Source organism: Lepidochelys kempii, chromosome 2, assembly GCF_965140265.1.
Source record: "Lepidochelys kempii isolate rLepKem1 chromosome 2, rLepKem1.hap2, whole genome shotgun sequence".
In the NCBI taxonomy this organism is placed as follows: Eukaryota; Metazoa; Chordata; order Testudines; family Cheloniidae; genus Lepidochelys; species Lepidochelys kempii.
This window is the reverse complement of record NC_133257.1, coordinates 22637750-22659213: the sequence shown is the minus strand read 5'-3', so window position 1 is coordinate 22659213 and position 21464 is coordinate 22637750. Positions and strand designations below refer to the sequence as shown.

General features: G+C 43.1%; 1 protein-coding gene across 3 annotated transcripts in view; it reads right to left on the bottom strand.

The window, feature by feature from the left end:
* Window positions 1-492: 492 nt before the first annotated feature.
* FBXO32 (F-box protein 32) overlaps window positions 493-21464 on the bottom strand; it is a 31869-nt gene continuing 10897 nt past the window's right edge. For all 3 annotated transcript variants that reach the window (XM_073330194.1, XM_073330195.1, XM_073330196.1), the window contains exons 5-9: window positions 14282-14375; window positions 11212-11396; window positions 6567-6749; window positions 5197-5340; window positions 493-3165 (exon numbers count right to left, since the gene is read on the bottom strand). In XM_073330194.1, coding sequence (XP_073186295.1) covers window positions 3076-3165; window positions 5197-5340; window positions 6567-6749; window positions 11212-11396; window positions 14282-14375 — 696 coding nt within the window. In that variant the 3' untranslated portion in view covers window positions 493-3075. The remainder of the gene's footprint in view (window positions 3166-5196; window positions 5341-6566; window positions 6750-11211; window positions 11397-14281; window positions 14376-21464) is intronic.

The following is a 21464-nucleotide window of genomic DNA, read 5'->3' as shown; positions in this document are numbered from 1 at the left end:
CACTTTAAACTTCAACTGCTTTACCAAACATTAGCTAACGGATCCTTACAGTGGGGCACTGCGATAAGTAGTTATTATCCCCATTTTACAGACTGGAAATGGAGGCAGAGAGAGTGTTTTGCCCAAAACCACAGAATGAAATGGTTGCACAGCCAGGACTAGAATTCATAAGTTCCTGACTCAGAACCCTGTGCTCAGACTATATCTATTATATATGGAATGGTGAACATGCTGGGCCAGAGTCAGTCCTGGAGTTAAATTCACTTGATGTCAATTACATAGAAGAGGAACTTGCTCCAATAAATACAACCTAAAAGAAAAGGAGGACTTGTGGCACCTTAGAGACTAACCAATTTGAGCATAAGCTTTTGTGAGCTACAGCTCACTTCATCGGATGCATTCAGTGGACTGTAGCTCACGAAAGCTTATGCTCAAATAAATTGGTTAGTCTCTAAGGTGCCACAAGTCCTCCTTTTCTTTTTGCAGATACAGACTAACACGGCTGCTACTCTGAAACCTAAAGTAAGTATTTTACAGGTTGAAACACCAATTGCTGGTATGTCAAATTTGACATTGCAAATCACAACTTTTATTTAGGCTGGTTCACTGGGAGTAGATGGGGCAGATGGATGGGGAAGGGGGGTGGGAAATCAGACCTCCAAGTAGAGGGCACAAAAGGTTATAAGGGTACTTTTAACTGCTAGAGAAAGGAATAGCATGGATCTTGACACACAACATCACTACTTCAGTCACTTCCAAATTACTGCCCTTAACACTCCCTTCTCACCAAGTCAAATTCCAGTCTCATTTATACCCACACAACCTCACTGACATCAACAAGGTTGCATGGGTGTGAATGAGAATAGAAGCTGGCCTCCCTTATTCAATGACACTAACACCCACAACTAGAGTTTCATTTCTCCAGGTTAACTACCTCTGAATCACTTTCCATTCACATGAACATACCTCTTCTCCCCCGAGATCAAATTTACTCTTTTGAGTTTGAGCTGAGAGCAGATGGAGGGAGGGAAAGGTCCCCGTCTTCATTTTATTCCCTTCTCTGCATAATACAAAATGATTTCTGATGGGAGTGTCTCTTGCCCTGCCTCTGAAAGAGATTTTTGGAAGAACCAAACCTTCTGCCCTTGGAATGCAACAAATGGCAGTTACTGTCAAAGCATTCTCCTGGATCTCCCCTCACCAGGGCTGCAGTCCCCAGCCCCACTATTCAATCTAAAGTACTGAAAGAGCATGCAAAGTGATTTAGTTTGTAAAAATGCAAACACTGTTGCAAAAACATATATAAACAGCTGCAGAAAACTGTGTTAGAGATCAATTATAAAACCTGTAAAAAAAGGAACAGACTATTTAATAATTAAACTCAAGTAGTTCTTCCTGATTTATCCTGAGTATTCCTCTTCCTCACAACTCTTTTGTCCATACCATACAACCTACAAATGTTTGTCTTTCTTAGTCACCTTGCTTACGCGCTCTGCGTACAGTGTTGGGAAAGTGCTGTCTGTGAACTCTGCTGTCGAACAACTGCAAGTATTTTTCCTACGTAGGCTTTACAAACTTTTATACATGTACTGGAATCTGCCAGATCAAGTTTGTCACATTCATGAGTTATACATAATAAAGGAGATTAGAAGTTTGGCCATTAATTTCAGTGGGACCAAGATTTGTAAGCACTAATTCTCACTGCATCTCTGTTAATCTGGCACTGGCAGGGAGATGGATGAGATAGAAATGATCAGGGATGTCAGGTGATTAGAAATCCTATTTACCCTAAGGACTGACTGTACCCTTATTACACTAGGACTCTATGGCTGGCTTTCCTCGCTGCTTTTCCTGTTCCTTACAGCAGTTACAAACAAATGGTATTTATCTTACATGTTATGAGCCAGATCGTCAGTGAATGTAAACTGGCACAGTTCCACTGGCCCCAGCAGAGCTTTACCTAGTTAGGCCTATCAGGAACCTGGTCCTATGGGGCTGAGTCATCTCTCAGTTACACCAGTTTTGACTTTATTTCAGTGGAGTTACATGGGGTGGAGGGAGTCCGACCCAGTGAACAGATGCTGATCTCAGACAGTGTAAATACAGAGTAATTCCACTGAAATCAATGGAGTTATGAATTTACAGTAATGAGAGGTTAGCTCTGGCTCCTTATTCATCCATCATGCACCTGCCTTAAATACAAATCCTCACCCTTGGTTTGGTTTTTTTTGTTTTGTTTTGTTTACTCTTTTATAAAGACAACAAAATTAAAAAGAGGAGGGAGTAAAATCTTAGGTATTTCTAAGGTGCTCATCATCTGGGCATTCAAGCACTGAGTACAGCAAGAAAACTAATTAAAAAAGTAAGCAGTAACGTAAGAACAAGTTTGCTTACGGTCATAAACATCATTTCCCTTTAAATCATTGTACAAAGTATAACAGTTCACATTGCATAGTGGGTTATTGTTTCAAAGGTACTCTATTTATTCGAGGTAGAAAATGGCGTGGTGTGTTATTTTCAGTTTTAATTAGGATCAAACCCTAGATGTTTTGCATATTTCTGAATGCATTCAATTTTATTCTTTTTAACATACAAGTATGATTAAAACTCGTTGCAGGGAATTTTTCCCCATAAATATTTTAAAAATGTCGTATTTATAAATATCTGTTGTAAATAAAACCAGATGGAGGAGCAGTTAAACAGTCCTACTCTCATACGTCTTTCTTTTCATTTATTAGAAACTGAAAAAAATATAGAGTTTTCAAATGGCCATGGGGCAAATTCAGTTTTAACTTCTAAACAGAAAGAAATTTCTGCCCTGTATCTTGTACTCTGATAATAAAAAGGTGACTTTTTACAACATTGCCTATACACACCAGTCTTGTTAGAAGTCCATAGTTCTTGAACATCAAACGTCAGCGAGCAATTTCACCTTTCATCTTGAAGATCCTCTTGTTTGCTTGACTCAGGAGCTTCAAACAAACATCGACATTTACACTATTTACAAGTTCAGTGTCCAAGCTGAGCCTTATAAAGTGTCTTGTAAGAATACGATATGCTGTGAAGAACCAGGGTTCAGAATCTGAACAAGTTGATAAAGTCTTGGGGTGAAAGAGAAGTGGAGCAGCTCTCTGGGTTGTTGGCTGTGCAAGGATGATCAGTACCCTGAAAAAAATAATCTGGTTAGAGAGTGGCCACAGAACTAGTGTCACAGCTTTAATTGGTGTACAATGCTGTTTGCGCCACATGCTGAACATCCCATTTGCAAACTGATAGATTAGAGTGCAGGGCTGAGAATACTATAAGGTGGGTGTACAACTGGATGTAAAACTGTACCCAAAGAGTAGTTATCAATGGTTCACTGTCAAACTGGGAGGATGCACCTAGTGGGGTCCCACAGCCCAGGGCCACCACGCCCTCTCTGCCCCATGTTACCGGTGTGTGTGGAGGGGTGCTCTGTCCTTCTCCCGCTGCGCCACCCTCCCCCCGCCCGGCACGTTTGGCCACTCTCCCTGGCAGCCAGGCCCAGGCAGGAAGTGGGAAGGAGCCACTTCTCATGCAGTTCAAGCTGGCCAGTCCGGGTCACTGCTCCGTGCAGTGCAGCAGCTGTCTGAGAGAGCCTGGTTGGGGAGGTGGCAGTGGGCCACTCCCTGCCTGTGCCTGGCTTCTGGAGACAAGGGCCGAGTGAGCCAGAAATGTACTGGGGGGTGGGAGGAGGGGGTTCTGGCTTGCTCAGCCCCTATCCCTGGCACCCAGGCCTGGGTGGGAAGTGGCCCACCTCTGCCTCCCCAGCCGGGCTCTCTCAGGCAGCTGCTGCGCTGCACGGAGCAGTGACACAGAGTGCTTCGCATGAGAAGTGGCTGGTCCCTCCCCCTCCGCTCCCCGCCCAGACCCAGCTGCCAGGGATTGGGGCTGAGCATGCTGGGGGACAGGTGCAGCAGGAAGACAGCGTCCCTCTCCCTAGCAGGACCATCTGGGGGCAGTTGAGCCTGCATGTCCCCCTATACGTTGCCTCTGCTGGGGCTCATAGTAGATCACAAATTGAATATGAGCCATGAATGTGATGTTCATACAAAAACGGCTCATGATCTGTATCTAAGACATGGGAGTAGTTGTTCCACTTGGCACTGGTGAGCCCTCAGCTGGGAGTACTGTGTCCAATTCTGGGTGCCACACATGAGGAAAGACATGGACAAATTGGAGAGTCCAGACAAGAGCAACAAAAATGGTAATGGGTTTAAAAAAAAAAAATCTGACCTATGAAGTAAACAAAAAAGAAAACCCACAACCCTGGGTAGGTTTAGTCTTGCGAAAAGACGACTGGGGGGTGGGAGGGAGAAGGACAGAGAGGAGAACAGTCTTCAAATATGTTAAGGACTGTGATCAGTTCTCCATGAAGGGAGGTCAAGAAATAATCAGCTTAATATATAGCAAGGGAGATTTAGGTTAGATATGAGGGAGAAGTTTCTAACTATAAGGACAGTTAAGCTCTGGAATAGGCTACCAAGAGAGGTTGTGGAATTCCCATCTTAAAAACCTCCAATAAACAGGTGAGACAAATGCCTGTCAGGGATGATCTAGGTTTACTTGGTCCTGCCTCAGCACAAGGGGGTGGACTAGAGGAGCTCTTTAGATTCCTCCCAGTTCTACTCTTTATAGGAGTCTATAACAAATGTTATACTCTCCTTTGGCAATGAACAGGTCAAGGCTGGGCTTTAGATTTCAGGGACAGTTATCAATTCAAGGGAGAAGGGTGACAAGGATTCAAATTCACTCTCCCACTCATCTCCAAGGGACAGAGTCCTGATTTGGCTGTCAGTTAAATTCGTGTCAGAGCAGAGTAACTCTGAGGTCAATGGAGTTATTTCAGATTTACACCACTGTAGTGGACAGCAGAATTTGGCCCCAGGTTTCAGTAAATGCCTCAAATTTGCTGTAACAATCCAGGAGCCCTCTTCTCCAATAACTGGGTGGAAAGCTCCACTAGATCCTGTGGGGGAAAGATAAGGCCCCAGAGAGTAACAGGAAAATGTGAAGGAACTTGAATTGAGAACAAGCAAGTTTTAAGTGGTGTTGGACTGATTTTTGGAGGAGGTCAGCACTTGCAACTCTCACTAACTTGAACTAGAGTTGTGGGCACTCAGCACTTCTGAGAAATCAGGCCCTCAATCAATTCTACCAGCAAAATACCCATACCTTCCAGGAGAGGATGTGGCAATGTCTGCAGAGCTGCAGTGTGTCTCCATACTGCTCTTTCCTCGGGTAACACCTTATAAGTTTAAAGTACATCTTCTTCCAATCCAGCAACCCCTTCTCAGATAAGATTATCCGTTTACGAATCTAAAAATCAGAGTAAGAGTGGACTGAGTGTACATGAGGGCTTAGTTTTGTTTGCAGTATCACTTCAAGACCTTCCTCCTCCTGCACATAGTAGCCAGCATGTAATTCTTGCTGATTGCCACATGATCCCATCTGTAGTAGCAAGAGAATCTGTTCTGAGCCTCTCCACATTAACAGTCTCCTTATTCTAAATACACTACACAATATCAATACTAGAGACCAATCTTATCTTTTACACAGATTCTTTCCTGTTGCACATTGCTATACAATGGCTCCAAGGGCTTCACCATGATTCAGAAACTCTAAAAATGACTATCGGGGTAACAAACTTTATCCCATGTAGTGGTTTCAGGAATTAAACTGCGTTTCTTTTCTGCACAGATATATCTTTAAACCTGGAGTTGCAATATTTGCTTGTGAGACATTCACTTTTAGGACATCGTCATTAGTGGTGGAGATCAGATTTGGATCTATTTGTCACACCATGTGACATATAGTCAATATAGGAAAAAAATATCTCCCCAGAATCCAGATCTTCAGCAGATGTAAATCTGTGTAGGTTTGCTGACATCATTGGAACAATGCTAATTCACACCAGCTGAAGATCTGGTCCCCCAGTTTGTGTGTGTATATTTAGTGCCTATGAATGGTACCAGACTGGCAGCCCTAGAGACTGAAAACCTTTACCTCAAAACAGATACAATATAGCAACAGGGTTAGCTTCCCACCAGTGGTTAGCAACTCAGATTGGGAGGGATCTTCCCACTAAAGGGCAAGAGAGGATAGTTCATGGTCCAGTCAATCCTTGGCCACCCCATGGAGACTGTCAGCAACGCTGCCAGTTGCGATGATGGGTTGTTTGAGGTGGGCAGTTACTGTTGGGAACGACACACACAGAGAACTCCCTAAACCTATGGTACAAGTAGAAGTGGTACCATCCTAGGCCATGCGGGTTGGTTAGCAGCCTAGATTGGAGGAGGTGCATGTGCAGGTTATTGATGCTACAGCCCTCTATTTCAGGCACCAGTATGGTGGCATTTACAACACTATCAGAATTTCCCCTCAGGGATAACCTTTGTCGCCATTGTCTTGTCAGCCCATATGAGGGACTCGCAGCATGCCCCTCAGACAGATCTTCCTTGTTTGACTGCTTCTTGGTTCTGTGTGTTCAATCACAAATGGGTTACAACAGGAGACTGACTGAGGTTTAACTTTCATCCCATTACCTGTCGGTCTGTGAAATGGTATTGGCAGAGCTTTTTCCACAGCAGCCGGTCCTCACTGAGCACTTGCAGTTCAGGGGCCACTTGCCCAAGGCTGACAAGGTCTCTCCCATCAGTTAGCCGCTGCATGATGTTTAATTGTAAACACAATGGCAGGTCTGTAAAGGTCATTCCTTTAAAGGCAGGCTGGAAAAAGAGTGTAAGAGCTCAGTTATGAAAAGCAGGCAATTCTAAATGGGAGTAATGTACTACTTGCTAAATATTTTATATACACAAGATACAGTGACACTGGATAATTTCCCATCCAGGGGACAGATCAGTTTCCCTAGGAGATCCTATGGTGGACTGTGGTGTTGTTGAGCCATTATTTCCAGTGTGAAAAGTACTCGTATCCACTGTTTACTGTGGCAGAGTAACAATTGTGATGTGCTATCAAACGTTGACTGCACGGTTTACTCCCCTCACAACTGGAGGGGAGGTTTATGGTGCCAAAGCTCCACTATGGTGGACCAGGGCATTACAATCTCTGTAGGTCACTTCAGAGAACCGGAGGGGCAATACTGTTCCCTAGCAGGTTAAACCTCCAGTCTATACAGTTTAAGTCCCTTGGAAATTTCATGTTCTACTAAGACAATTGTGTTTTACTTTGCAGGGTCGCATGATCCTTATATTAACCAGTTAAGAGATGTTCACTAGTAATGGTACCAATGAAGATTTCCCTATAATTGTTTCCTACAACATTGCTGGCAATGCTACCTGTTACTCAGGAAATATTTAAGGGTATTTTTTTTTAAATTGTTTCCTACAGAGAATACTTCTAGGACCGTGTCTGCATTGTGGATTTGCCTCAATTACAGTCATTGTTGCCTAGGAACCAGTTTAGCTGCACAAATGCAAATCCCTGGTCTAGACCAGTGGTTCCCAAACTTGTTCTGCCGCTTGTGCAGGGAAAGCCCCTGGCGGGCCGGGCCGGTTTGTTTACCTGCCGCCTCAGCATGTTTGGCCGATCGCGGCTCCCAGTGGCCGCGGTTCGCAGCTCCAGGCTAATGGGAGCTGCTGGAAGCGATGGCTAGCACATCCCTTGGCCCACACCGCTCCCAGCAGCTCCCATTAGCCTGGAGCAGCGAACCGCAGCCACTGGGAGCCACAATCGGCCGAACGTGCGGATGCGGCAGGTAAACAAACCGGCCCGGTCCGCCAGGGGCTTTCCCTGCACAAGCGGCGGAACAAGTTTGGGAACCACTGGTCTAGACAATGAAAGTCACTATCTCTACCAGTAGCCCTTACCGCTGGGCTCCATACAGTGGCTCTGTCGGTCGCACTAGAGGTTTGCACCTGTGCAGCTATATTAGTAACAGGATACAGACTTTTGAATTCAGGGAAAATCCCCAGTGCCATCAAGACCCCCAAGAACCAGGAAATGGGCTCCAACTGCTACACTAGTGCCCACTCCTTACTCATGTGAGTAAAGGTTTGCAGGCTTGGGCTCCAACAGTGAAACAATGTTAAGAGTCTCAAATAAATGTGCCAAGTCTTTAGTTGCCCTTTCCCGTGATGCCTCTATTTTAAGTTGCAGTCATATCACCCTACATGCAACTGGCAGGGCAGTTAACTGTTTAAAACAAAATACAAAGTGGTGATCAGCTGAGGAAAATTGTGTGGGACTATTTTTACAATATGATCCCATCTCCAGTGTTTGGATGGTGTGTAGCAATTCAAAGGCATAATATAAATATTTATGGAAACACAAAAGCTCCCACTTCCTAACCCTTCAGTAAGCCACAGTTATTAGTCTATAACAGGGCCCAGTTTACTCTGCAACTCCACAGCAGCAGCATATGCTGCACAGCCCATCCATTGCAACAAAACTCTGCTAATCTTTCCTTAATAATTAATTTTCTAGCTCTTCTGGTCTCCAAGAAGACCATAGACACAACTGCGTCTGCCAGTAGCCTGCAGCAATAACTCCAAAAGGAGTGAACAATCCCACTCATCTCAGTGGGGTGTTGACTCTAAACTCTAAGGGTGATAATTTAGGATAATTACTGTTAACTATTTTGCTGCTAGTCATTGTAATAGGGACATCTAGCCAATATTCTTATCCCAGAATCCCAAGCAGCCTCCCACATACCGCCCCCAAACCTAAACAGTTTCTTACTCAACTTCCCTCTGACAACTTCTACAACGCAGTTTGGCATCCTCAATACAAAACTCTGAAGCACACTACAAATTAAAAATGTAAGTGCATTGCATAACTAAATTCCATATGGAATTACAGAACACAGAGCATACTGTAAAGATTGCATCATTCATGTATTTCAATTAAATTTAAAAAACAGCAAGGTTTTTATTGACCTAGAGTTGGTGCAACAGTCTCCAATCTGCTCCATTGCGGCGTGACAGAATCTCTGTCTCGGGCTGCAGAATTTAGGTCAAGTTTTCTGTGGATAACACAGAAGTCTTGTATATAACTTACTAGTGCCCTAAAATTCCATTCATTAATAACGCTGCACTTTTTACAAATGAAACGCCTATGTAAGTCAACAGGAGTAAAATGTGCAGGATTAGGCTCAAATGCCTTGAACTTAATAAAACACCTGTGCAGCTTACTAATGAAGTCCATGTAACTCAAGCACATTCTTCAGGGTTTTGCTGAATCAGGGCCAAAGAGTTATCTGCTACATTGCAAACATTTAAGAACCCACTCTAGATCAGACGAGTCCTGTGTTAACTTTCATTTTCTTGACAGCATTTTTTTTTAAGCTAGTAAGTACTACACATGCTCAGTATATATTTTTCAAGCTTTAGACTCCTTGGCTGTTAAGACATTTTTTTTTCCTTCTGAAATACCAAAAGCATTTGGTCCACTTGCAGTAAGTGACCAACTGCCTATAATACTGCTCTCCCCCCCCCCCCTTTAAACACAGCTGCTTTTGTTCAAGCTTGACAAGAAATCTTCTTCAATGGTGTGAAAATTACATTTTTTGCAAGCTCTACAGCTCGAGCCATTAAACAATTTTGTAAAAGAAAGATCAGCCAACCACATTTAGGCCAATAAGTAAATAAATGTATGTAACACATTCACGCACACACACTTCAGTTCCCAAGTGGTGCTATGATAGAACCTTGGCTGGGATTGATAGGTTTTTGAACTGGTCTTCAGGATTTTCTAACCTGACGGTATACTGGCCCGGTGCTGAGATAAAATAGTTTTAACTATTGAGTCAAGCAGCTGGATCCTGATCTTGCAGTCAGCTCTGTGCAAGCAGAACCCTGCACCCTCAAGAAGCCCCACGCACAGGCGCCAGCTTCCTCTGTGCTCAACCCCCCACCTGACCGCTTATCCCAAGCCCCCTGCCCTGCCTCGCCTCTTCCTACCCAGTTCCACCCCTTCCCCTGAGCATACTCCATTCCCACTCCGCTCCTCCCCCTCCGTGCCTCCTGCACTCCGCGGAAGAGCTGATCAAGGTATGTGGTGCGAGGGAGGGGGAGGAGTTGATTGGTGGGGCCCCCAGCAGGCAGGAGGTGCTAGGGGGGAAGAAGGGGAACTGGCTGCCAGTGGGTGCTAAACATCCACTAATTTTTTTCTGTGTGTGCCCGAGCCCTGGAGCACCCATGGAGTCGGCACCTATGGTCCCAGGGAAGTCAGTGAATGTCTGGTGGCACAGAGATAATTGCAGGATTGGGGCTGTAGGGCAGGGCCCAAAGAAGCCTCCTTTCCCAGTTGTCCCTTAACTTCCCTCTCCCACCCCAAGGTCCTTGTACTGCAGCTATGCTCCTTCAGGGTTCCCTAGATAGTGCTTACCCTGCACACATTTTGAAATTACTGAGGCAAGCATAAGCACCTCTCTTGCCTATGAGCAGCAGCCAAGCATGATGCTTCTTTAGCAGCCTACTGGGGAAAAACTTGTTTTTCCAATTAATTTCGGCCCATGTCCCGGTGTCACTAAGGTCAATGGGAACTTTGCAATTAACTTCAATGTGAGAGTGGGATTATGGGCAACAGTGGAAATTAAAGTCCAGTACTGAGTCACAAACAAGACAGTACAAGTGGTATTTGACTCTCATCATTCTGCCTTAGCCCTGACTCTGACCCTCTGTTGAGACTACTATTGGAAATTTTTGCAACATGAGCATCTATCCAAAAGGAATTGGAGTGAGACCAAATTCCACTCACACAGCATTTGATGACCATTTAGAGGCCTAACTGGTTTTGGTTACTACTAACAGCAGGCCTGATGGTGGAGTTAGTGGGTGATTTGAGTACAGAAGTAATTCAGGACTGGGCCCTTGAGGAGCACTTGAAGATGCCAGGCTTCATCATGGCAGTCAGCTTTTCTAAATGAAGCTGTTTTTTAGAGAAACTTGCAATGTTAGGCATGTAACTCTGAAAAACATTTGGCATCTTGGTTTAATTTTCCACTTGGAAGTCAGAATAAAAAGTAATAATTAAAAAAGCCTCCCCTTGTCTAATCCAATTGAATTCAATTCTTAATCCAAATTTTCTCCACCAGCAGGCTGCATGTGAAGCCTAGGAATGCTCATTATGATCCAGTTACACAGGCAGGAGCTACAGCTGCATGATAAGGTTGCATGAAAGAGCCAATGTGTCATTTGCCTCTAAGTGAGGGCCTGGATTCTTGCTTACTCTTGTGATTTGGATGCTGTTCAGTTGCTGTTGCCAGTGAAGAATAGTCTCCATTCTGTGTACCCACATGTTGATGTTTCCAACCAGAACAGACTTGCCAACCCTTTGCACCAGGGTGCACAGTGACGTGTAGAGAGTCTGCAGCAATTCCCTTATTAGCCTGATGTTCTGCTGATCTTCAAGGACTTTGGAGGCAGAGAGAAGAGGAAAAAAATATTTTAAAAGGACTATAATGTTTAAATACATTCTCAGTATCTACTTTCTTCTGCAGGCTTTGTAAGAATCATTCTCTATGATCTTAGGCCAAAAGATATCAAATCTCCAACCATGGGGGGAAGAAGGGGGTAGAGGAGGACTGCTTTGTTTAGACATGACAGGTTATCAGATAGGAAACATTTGTCAGAGATGTCCCCTAATAACTGTACCAGAGATTGGGCTGAGGGACAATGTTCCCTCTAATTTTTTACATATGGAGGTGATGTGTGGCAAGGGTGGGGCCAATAGGTTCGGAGTGTGGGAGTGGGCTCAGGGCTGTGGCAGAGGATTGGGGTGCAGGGGGTGAGGGCTCTGGGGTGGGGCTGGGAATGAGGGGTTTGGGGCATGGGAGGGGGCTTAGGGCTGGGGGTGTGTGGGCTCTGGGGTGAGGCCAGGAATGAGGGGTTTGGGCTGAGGGAGGGGGCTCAGGGCTAGGGCAGAGGGTTGGGGTGTGGGGGGTGAGGGGCTACAGCTGGGGGTGCGGTGTTTGGGGTGCAGGCTTCCCCTGGGCTGTGGCAGATGAGAGAGGACTCCGCCCAGCCCTCTCCCCTGGCTGCAGCAGCTCCAAGGCTGGGACCGGGGGAGAGGCACCTCTCCCTACCTGTGTGGCCCTTGATAGCCTGCTGTGTAGCCCTGCAGCTTAGAGGGAACTTCGCTGAGGAAAGATGTTTGGCCTTTCGACAGTGCTTCTAACTAGGAACACTGGCCAGCTTGTCCCCCTTAGATTGGTGCATGGAGGAGACCTTCCACATGCAGCCCTTCTCCTGCTTCTAAACAGTGCATGTGGAAACAGGGGCTCAGCCACCTCTATAGCTCTTCTTGCCCCACCCTCTTATTCCTGCAAGGGTGCTCTGAAGGTCCAGGGTCCACACAAGGAGAGGGGGTGGAGACTGGGTTGACCAGGGAAGGGGGAACTCCCAAAACACACATACACTGAATACACTGTGACCCCACAGAGATTCCCAGAAAGAAGTAGCGTCAGCCCTAAAGCACTCCTTTGCCTTGGTGGGCAGCCATGGCCAGTGGGAACCCTTGGTGGCAGAGCTGCTAGGAAGCCTTGAAAGTGACTAGGGCCTAGCGTTAGGAAGGAAGCACAGGGCCTTTATGCAGCCAGCCTTGGCCTCCTGCAGTTCCTCTCCAGTCTGCCAGCTTTGAGGGCAGGACCAAACAGCCTTGTCTACAGATGGGAGGAAGATCAGGGTCCTTCACACCCCTTATAGGATGATGGAGAAGATACTCCTGACAGAATTCTGTGTCAATGCAGGGGCGCAGAATTCATATGGCCCACATATTTCTGTGCCCCCACACAGAAAAACACAAGAAATCTATGGGGGACACACACATCTGTTCCCTGGCAGCCCATCTGTTCCAGCATGCCTGGAGCAGCTTCAGACGCAAATCACTGTGGAGGGAGGGGGGCTGGGCCTGCGTGCCTGCTGGGGAGACACTGATCACCATCAGGGGGCAGGGCTGGCCAACAAGTGTGAGAGACTCTGTCCTTCTCTCTTGATACTGTGGCTCGAGGGGCGTGGAGGAGGGTAGGTCTTTTTGTTATGCAGGAGGAAGGCTCTGTCCCCAAGGCAGAAGTGTAGCAGCCTCCCTGCCTAGTAAAGTGTAATTTCTTGAAAAACACTTAATTAAATATTAGTATCATGTTACTGAAAATTGTTTTTAAGTTAAAGAAAATAGCTTTTGTATTTAAAAAAAAAAAAGCACATTTTCTTAACTTTTCGGTTGATGGTTAATTGATCTAATTTTCTGAGGCAGAAATGGAGCAACCTGTCTGCATAGTAACATTGTTAATAGGAACAGTTAACAAACAGTAGAATAATTCTCAGTCAATTCCCCAGGAGCATAAAAACCTGTAAAAGTTTTGCAAAAAGAAAAGGAGTACTTGTGGCGCCTTAGAGACTATCAATTTGTTAGTCTCTAAGGTGCCACAAGTACTCCTTTTCTTTTTGCGAATACAGACTAACACGGTTGCTACTCTGAAACCTGTAAAAGTTTTAAGGCCCTTGCATTGCCAGAGTGATGTAAAGCCTTATAAATGCCAGCAAGGGAATCAGCTAGGAAGATCTATGCACTGTCTCTCTTTTTTCATATGTCAAAGTGGCACAATGAGGTTAGATTTTTACTTACCCATTTTAAAAAAAACAACAAAACAAAAAACAACTTTTGAGGGTAAATAAAACATTTACCAAGCAGTCAATAAAATGTCAGGACAATCAGAACAAAGCACTTCCCAAAGTACCCAGCTAGGTCCAGGACAATGATTAGCAAAACTGTATGACTTTCATGTGTGAAAGTCTGAGTAATTTAAAATGACAGTCTACTCTTTTTTATTTCTTCCTGTTTGGTGTTCTGTAATGTAATTTAAATGAAAATCCAGGATTATAACTGGATGCAGGGTATTAGTTATCAAGTATTTGTAACTTAACTTTCATGTGTTTAGGAAATGCTGAATAGTTATTGGGACTTTTTTCTGTATTGTAGTTTAAATAACTTATCAAAACAATTGAAACTGGTGTGATTATATGGCATTATTTTGACAAATAAAATTTGCAGAATTTTTAATTTTTTGGCATAGAATTCCCCCAGGAGTAAGACTCTCCACAAGGGGAATCCACTATGATCTCTATTCAAACCCCCTCCTGCCCTATGAGTCCCTTTCCAGAAGGGGACAGAGGAAAATGAACCAGCCCAGTGTTGTGTCTTCATGCCCCTCCTTGCAAAAAAATCTTGCACACTGATCAACGTGGACATGGTGATCATTAGGCACACTGGATACAAACCATGATTGTTACATTTGTTTTACCTTTCTGCACCACTTTTTCCAAAATGTTCATGAAGTTTTTCTGGGCGATTCCACTCAGCGATGTTAGCTGAGACTTTGCTATCAGCTCCAACAGCTGTGGATAAAAATAGAAGTTGCCAGCTAGAGTACAGAGATATTTTTCTAATCTTGACTTCTAGTCACATGACACAGCAAAACAGTTCAGATACTTGTTTACTGCTGGAATAAAAGAGGACATGCAGAATCACAATGAAGACTGATCCAAGGGGCAAAAAAGAGCCACACAATTAAGCACACAGTGGAGGAAAACAGGTTGTTATTTAACTGCTTTCTTTAAACTGAAACATCGCTTCATGATTTAAAGGTGTAGGGAAGCCACAAATTACTGTTCAGACTGACAGACAATGACTATTCATACTGAAAGAACAATGGTAGTCAATGTCTTTCACTAGTACATAAACAAATAGTGTGATAAGAGAACAAGAAACAGAGACTCATGTTTGAGAGAATCTTATTTAGAAGACTAATCCTACAATTTATGCATAATAATCCAATTCACTCTTTTGTTAGGTTTGTTTTATATTGGAGTTTTCATTAAGAGGAAAGATTAAGAGTCATGTTTAAAAAAATAAAAAAAGACAAACCAAGGTTCCTTCATTTTTATTAAGTTTGTTACTAGATCTGAAGAAATGTAAACAATTTAGTTCACTTTTCCCTATTTATGCTGTTTGGTTTACTTTCTAACTCGCCAATGGATACTGTCTCAGTATGCACTCCAAGTCAGTGTGACTTTCTGGTTCCCATATACACTCATTCAGTGCTGCAGTGTTTGGGTTGCAATTACTGAAGAAGATGTTCCTCTCCTTTTTTTATATTTTTTACTTCCAGGAGAAAAATAGTTTTATAAGCTTTTCTGTTGGCTTTAGGATTTGTAAAATTGTGGGCCAAAATGCTATTTGGCAGTAACCCTTTATGCCTTTTTACTGTATTTTATAAAAAATACACTTTCTACATACCATTCAACTTATTTAGATTCCTTTCTAAATTAGAACAGAGTAAGAAAATCTTTATCTTACAATCAATCACAGGGCTAGCCAATTTATCTATTATCATCAGCGATTATGCTATCTTATTGCTGGCAAAAAAGGAATTGCAACTTCTCTGCACTCATCTTATGTCAAATAGCTAAGATGGTTACTGACAAGAGTTGATAAGTCTTGAGTTTAATTGTTTGCCTAGCTATAAGAATGACAGGAATGTAGCCATAAAATTATTGGTACTTTGCCATAAACAGTGAGCTCATAGGGGTATGATTGCAATCATTTGCCCATTTTACTCAGCTCTGTTACCAGCATGTGACTGTCACCTAGGAGCTGCAAAGTGCCCCGAGCGACTGGTCTCCTCTTCCATTTATCTTCCAGGCCAACTTTAAACGTCAGATGGCTTTCTGAGTTTACTTTCTATTAATATCTTAAACCTCACATGACTGGTATAAAGCAAGAGGAAAGAAAAAAAACCCTACAGAGTCTCACATTTTTCATGGAGGGCAATCTGCCTTCTATCATGACACATCATTTGGGGGTGGGGAGAAAATATGCAACAATAGTCTTGTGAGGTAATATTTAGTACATATATTGTAACAAAATTCTATGGTGGCTCTCACCTAAACAGGAGGGTCTGGTGTATTACATGCTCTGAAGCATAAATTAATTAGCAAGATGTTGGAAATATTTTTAAGTTTTCCCAAGATTTCTTAGAACAATGGATGTACTAACAAGAATGTCATTGCCCCAAAATAGCCTTAGTAATAATCTCCTAGTACTGAATTGTTTAACCTTGTGACCTTCAATTATCATGATCAACTTGCCAGACTCCATTTGTCCACGCAGTAATGTGAGCACCCAGATCAGCTTCTTTGGATTTCTTTATGTATATGCAAATTATGTCCCCAGTTTGTAATGTTCTAGAACTCCCAAACAGGACAGTTTTCTCAAGATTATATGTAATCAAAACTGTGCTGATATTCAAAAATATGTTCAAAATCAGTTGTCTTTGCACAGGTGAAAAGCACCAAGTGGTGCAATACCATAAAAAAAAAAGTTAAGAAATTGTGGCTGATCTTTCAAATTAAAATAAAAGTTAGATTCTTTGTGTTACCAACATTTTGTGCTTTGGTATATAGGAAATTAAAAAAAAATTAGGCAATCAAGATGAATTAGAGTCCATTTCTTTCACTACGTTTATCAAGGGTCAATTACATTTAGAAAGTCAATTAGCACAGCTGTAGCGTACCACCTTTTCAACAGCAATAAATAAAGGATGAAATTCTAACTGAATACTATGACTACCTTCTGGGTATTGCATTCCATAGCAAACTGCTATGCCAAGAATGAACAGCAAACACACAAAAAAGACCAACCAAAAACAAACCCCAGATGTGTGAACAAAACTAGTTTTCTTGTCCAGTATAATTGTGTGTGTACCAGGGCAGTAATAAAGGTGCATGTAGAAGGTCTGCTCACAGTTACTCCAGTCATTCCTTCAAAGCCAATGGTGTTATTCCAGATTGGAAAAAAACAAAACAAAAAAAACCACCTAAAATGTCTTTGAGTGATGGATTGTGCAAACTGTAAAGCAAACAAAAAAAAAAAGACTAGAGCACTCTGAATAATGCCTGGAATAAGGAGGTATTAGACCTGCTAGCATTTTGTAATTGTATATGTGGCGGTGTTAATTCTAGACCATGCTCCAGTAACACTGTTTGAAGACAGATGGTAGGAGGGAGTGCAGGGGGAAAGAGGTTAGTAACAGCAATCTTAGGGCCTGATTCTCTGCAATGCTGAGTACCTGCAGCTCCCATTGATTTTAACTGGAGTTGTGAGTGTTCAGCACCTCTGAAAAACAGGTTCTCAGGACCAAATCCTAAAAGACAACACTAAACACCTACAATTCCTGTTGACTTCAGACTCCTAGTGATAGGGGAGGGGGAAGAGAGGCTTGGTGACTCCCCTGCCCCCCCAATCTAATGTCTCCAGGGAGAGCCCTCTGGCCTCTTTGCCCCATTCTGACCCTTTTTACTTGAGGGGATTGTGGAGGGTAAAAGGGGTAAATGAGAAGCTGCAGGTAGCTCCACACCCCCTAATCTCCCTAGTCTAGGATTTTCTGAGTAGGTGGAGGAGAGTAACTGTCCTGTAGCAGCACAACAAGATACTTCAGCGTTCCTTGGCTATTAGTGGTGGAGAAAGAAGTTACTCCAGCTCAACAACCCCTGAGCTCCAACCAGAAAGTCCCAGACTGGAGTGTTTAAAAGGGAGCAGGCCAGCTTGCTGCTGCCTCCTGAAGAGTGGGAAGGCTACTGCATCTCCTTCCACAAACGGCAGCAAAGGCTAAATGTATGAGGGGCCACAAGTGAAGAGACTTGTGGGTTGGGACTAGGAACAAAATGTGCTCCAAGGGTGAAGCCCGGCAACTTTTGGTTTCAGCCAAAAAAAAAACCAAACAAACAATAAAAAGGGCTGCCCAGGACTAGTCAAACCTTACTTTGGGGCTCCTGTTAAAGCCATTATGGCATATACCAGAGTACAAAGCACAGCATCAGCAATGGACATGTGAGAACAGAATAGCTACTTTTGGAGCCGTTTTAATTTCCTGTAGTGACATATATGCACTAGTGCCGTACTCTAAAACGCTGCTTAGCTAGAGCTCCTAAAACCTTCGCTGCTGAACTGCACAGGTAAGTGAACTGAACTCATTAAAAGCACAGTTTTCATGAACTACGTATGCATTACGTGGTTCTTAAAGGGCAGCTTTCTGGAGTTATAGACGTGTGAAAACATGTCAAACTAAAAAAGTCAGAGTGCAAAATTAAACACTTAGTGCCAGATCCTCAGTTGGTGTAAATTAATGGAACTACACAGATTTCCCCCAGCTGAGTATCTGGCTTCTAACATCCAACCTACAACAAATCTCCCCCACTCCCAGCACTTCTATTCACTCGGTGGCTTTAGCCTCATATGCCAAGTTTCAGCTTGAAGTGAATGTGACAGTGGATATGTCAGTGTCTGTACCATGAGTTATAATAATTTAACTAACAGATGCTGCTATGTGGCATAAATCCAGGATAACCAATACTAAGTCTAACAGAAATTTAAAAATACATCAATTGAAGAGTGCACATTAGGCTAACTATGAGCTGTCCAGATCATACAATTCTACCAATCTGTACCCATGTACCTGAGGTCAGGCTCAAGCCCTGAGCTTTTATGTGCTGAAATACAGTGTTACAGTGACAGCTTGTCATCTCCTACAACATACTGCTATGAAACTATCGCATGGTAAATCCTTCTGAAGCAAGGAAAGTCTGCAAAATCTCACTGTCATCCGATAAGTGAACAGTTCAGAAAATGGTCAACAGCTTTGGAGGCTGCTGTGATGTTTAAAGGTCTCATCTCATTTTACTTGTTTACATGGCATGCACTTTTGTGCCTTTTCCATTTTTAATAGCACTGTAATCATAACCACATCAAGATTAAAACACTGGGCCCAAATTGTTCTCATTACTATATAGACCCAACTACCTGAAAATGTGCAGGGTTTACTCTGAGCCTAAATAATGTATAGCAAGACCTGGGTCATTTTAACATGACACTTGCAAGAATTTGTTTCAGGCATTAATAGTAACACCTGGCACACTGTTGAATATTTCCAAACCACCTCCACCTCAATCTAACAAGTCGCTAATAATCTGTAAAACCTTCAAATTTAGCAAATCAATGCACTGTTAGGCTTTTTAGTCTGGCAGTCTCCTAAATAACACAATTCTTCTTTTGTAACCTACTTATCTAATAAGATCCAGCAGATGAAAGTAAGAAGTCTTAAGACTATACATTTTTGATGCCGACTCTTTCGCATAAAATTCATGCGAAGTAAATATGTTAGAGGCAGTCCATGAGCATGTTGGACTGTTAGGATGAGAGCCCACTGAGCTATAAACAAATTGATACATTTTAGATAATTACAAAAATTGTGGATAATTACAAAAATTGTGGACTAGAAGTTAGAGATACAATAGTAAAAATATTTTAGGCCTATCACCGTTTGCCTCCCCATTCCTTCTCCAAGCTCACCTCTGGCTTTCCTCCCCTCTACTTTCCAGCTCCAATATGCAAATGCTACTACTTGGGAAGCACTTCCACATGCTACCATGGAATTAATCAGACTCCTGTAGTTCCATGGACATTTGGGGAAAGGGGTAAGAGAGGACATTAGCCAGCTGTTAGTCAAGGCATATTCCAGGTAATGTATGGCTCATTTGTGTGCTCTAGAAGTCCTCATCCTGTCTTGCAACAGACCGTAAGGTGGATCTAAAGAGGAAATCCATCTCCAGGAAGGGCCTTTCATGAGCAACTCCAGTGCACGTGGTATTTTATGGTATTTTATCCACCAGAGACTTGGCTCATGAAGACTTTCATTGAAGAAACCGGTTTTACATTTGAACCATGGTCCCATATTTAAGATTGGCAGATTAAAAAAAACAAAAATAAAAACAAACCTCATCTTAAATCAGGAAGTTTCATACTTTGTTAAGACTACTGGAAAAACTTCATAAAGCTCAGGTGGGAGGTAATTCAGACTAATGAGAACATGCACTGATTTTAGTCTTGAATGTTGCTACTTCCACTGTAAAAATGCCACAGTTCATTTTACTTATCTCCTGGTCAAAGCTTTAAGCTGTCACAAAGCAGAGCCCTGCAAAATTACATTAACATGATCTAAAACTTCATGGGCCAAGCTGATTTCTGGTGCAACTCTATTAATGAGCTTAGCCTCATGTCAGAAAGATGCTTTCCCACTGTTTTAGGCCTGACTCTCATTCACACCAAGGCCCTCTTTATGTCACTCTTGTACTGTGAAGAGGCCTGTAAATGAGAGTCAGGCCCTTTTCTCTTTACCAAATGGTATCTCAGACTATGTAGAGCGTTCTCTGAAGTGCTAGAGACATTTCTAAACAGGAGGAACAACCATCCTTTAGGAAGTCTGCGTCCCACATATGGGACTTAATTTTCAGAACTACTGAGCACACACAATGGCAACTCAAGTCAGCAGGAGCAGCAGTGCTCAGCGCCTCTGAAAAAAAATCAAGCTGAGGGTGCTTCGTGAATGGCTCATCAGTAGCTCTGCCTACTAAGATTGCCTCTGGAGCTTACCTTAATCAAAGGGTACAAAGCTACATGTATTGTGAGACATACAGCATTAGACACCACCTGGAATACTCACTGTACCAGAGTTTTTCCATGGAAGCTTTAGAAGACAATATTTGAACTTTCAGTGATGAAACATAAGTGCGTAACAAGGGACGTGATGGGCAGCAGGAACTGAGAAGCGATTCCCTTACTCCCCTGCCCATCATCAGTCATCAACACAAGTGAAAGAGGGTGGCAGGGGAAAGACATCAGGTCAACCTCCCATCCCTATTCCAATCTACATTTAAGATGATATTTGAATGTCCTTTCTTAAAATCTCAAGAGACTACCTTCCCCAACATCCAGGCAATGAAAGATTATGATTATGTTGGAGGAGTGGCCATAAAAGTCTGCCATGAGTCTAGAATTACATTTGACTAGCTTAACTAGTTCCATAACTGGTGTTTAAAAAGAAATGCCACTCAAACACTTCATTACGTAGCTGGGTGATGGGTAGTATACTACACGAAGGGTAGCACAGAGGGGTTGATTATAAAATGAGATAAAGAGGACAGAAAAAAAAAGAGGGGGTGGGGGCACTAAATTAAGTTTCATGCCACTGGGCAGCAAGAGGTTAACCGCATGGTGATTTGAGTAACAAAGACACCGCTACCCTACACTGCGAGGTTTTGATTGGACGTTTGGTATGCCTGACCTACATCTGACTAGACAACAGGTGAGGGATCCAAGGCTAGCCTAATGGGTATCGTCTTTTTGGCTGACTCTTTTGTAACATTTGACTCACTGGGGAAGAGCAACACGCTAGCAAAACCTCTGCACCAGAATCTAAAACCTAACAGCTGGTGCTCCCCCAGTGATTAACGGCTGATGAAATGTGAAAAGGAGCTGTTTATAGACAACCTTGAATTTTTAAACAGATTTTCTAGCTGCCTTTTTGCCATTAAAAAAATAGCTGATAGAATTGTCAGTCTCAATGAGCGTATTCTGAAATTACAGATCCA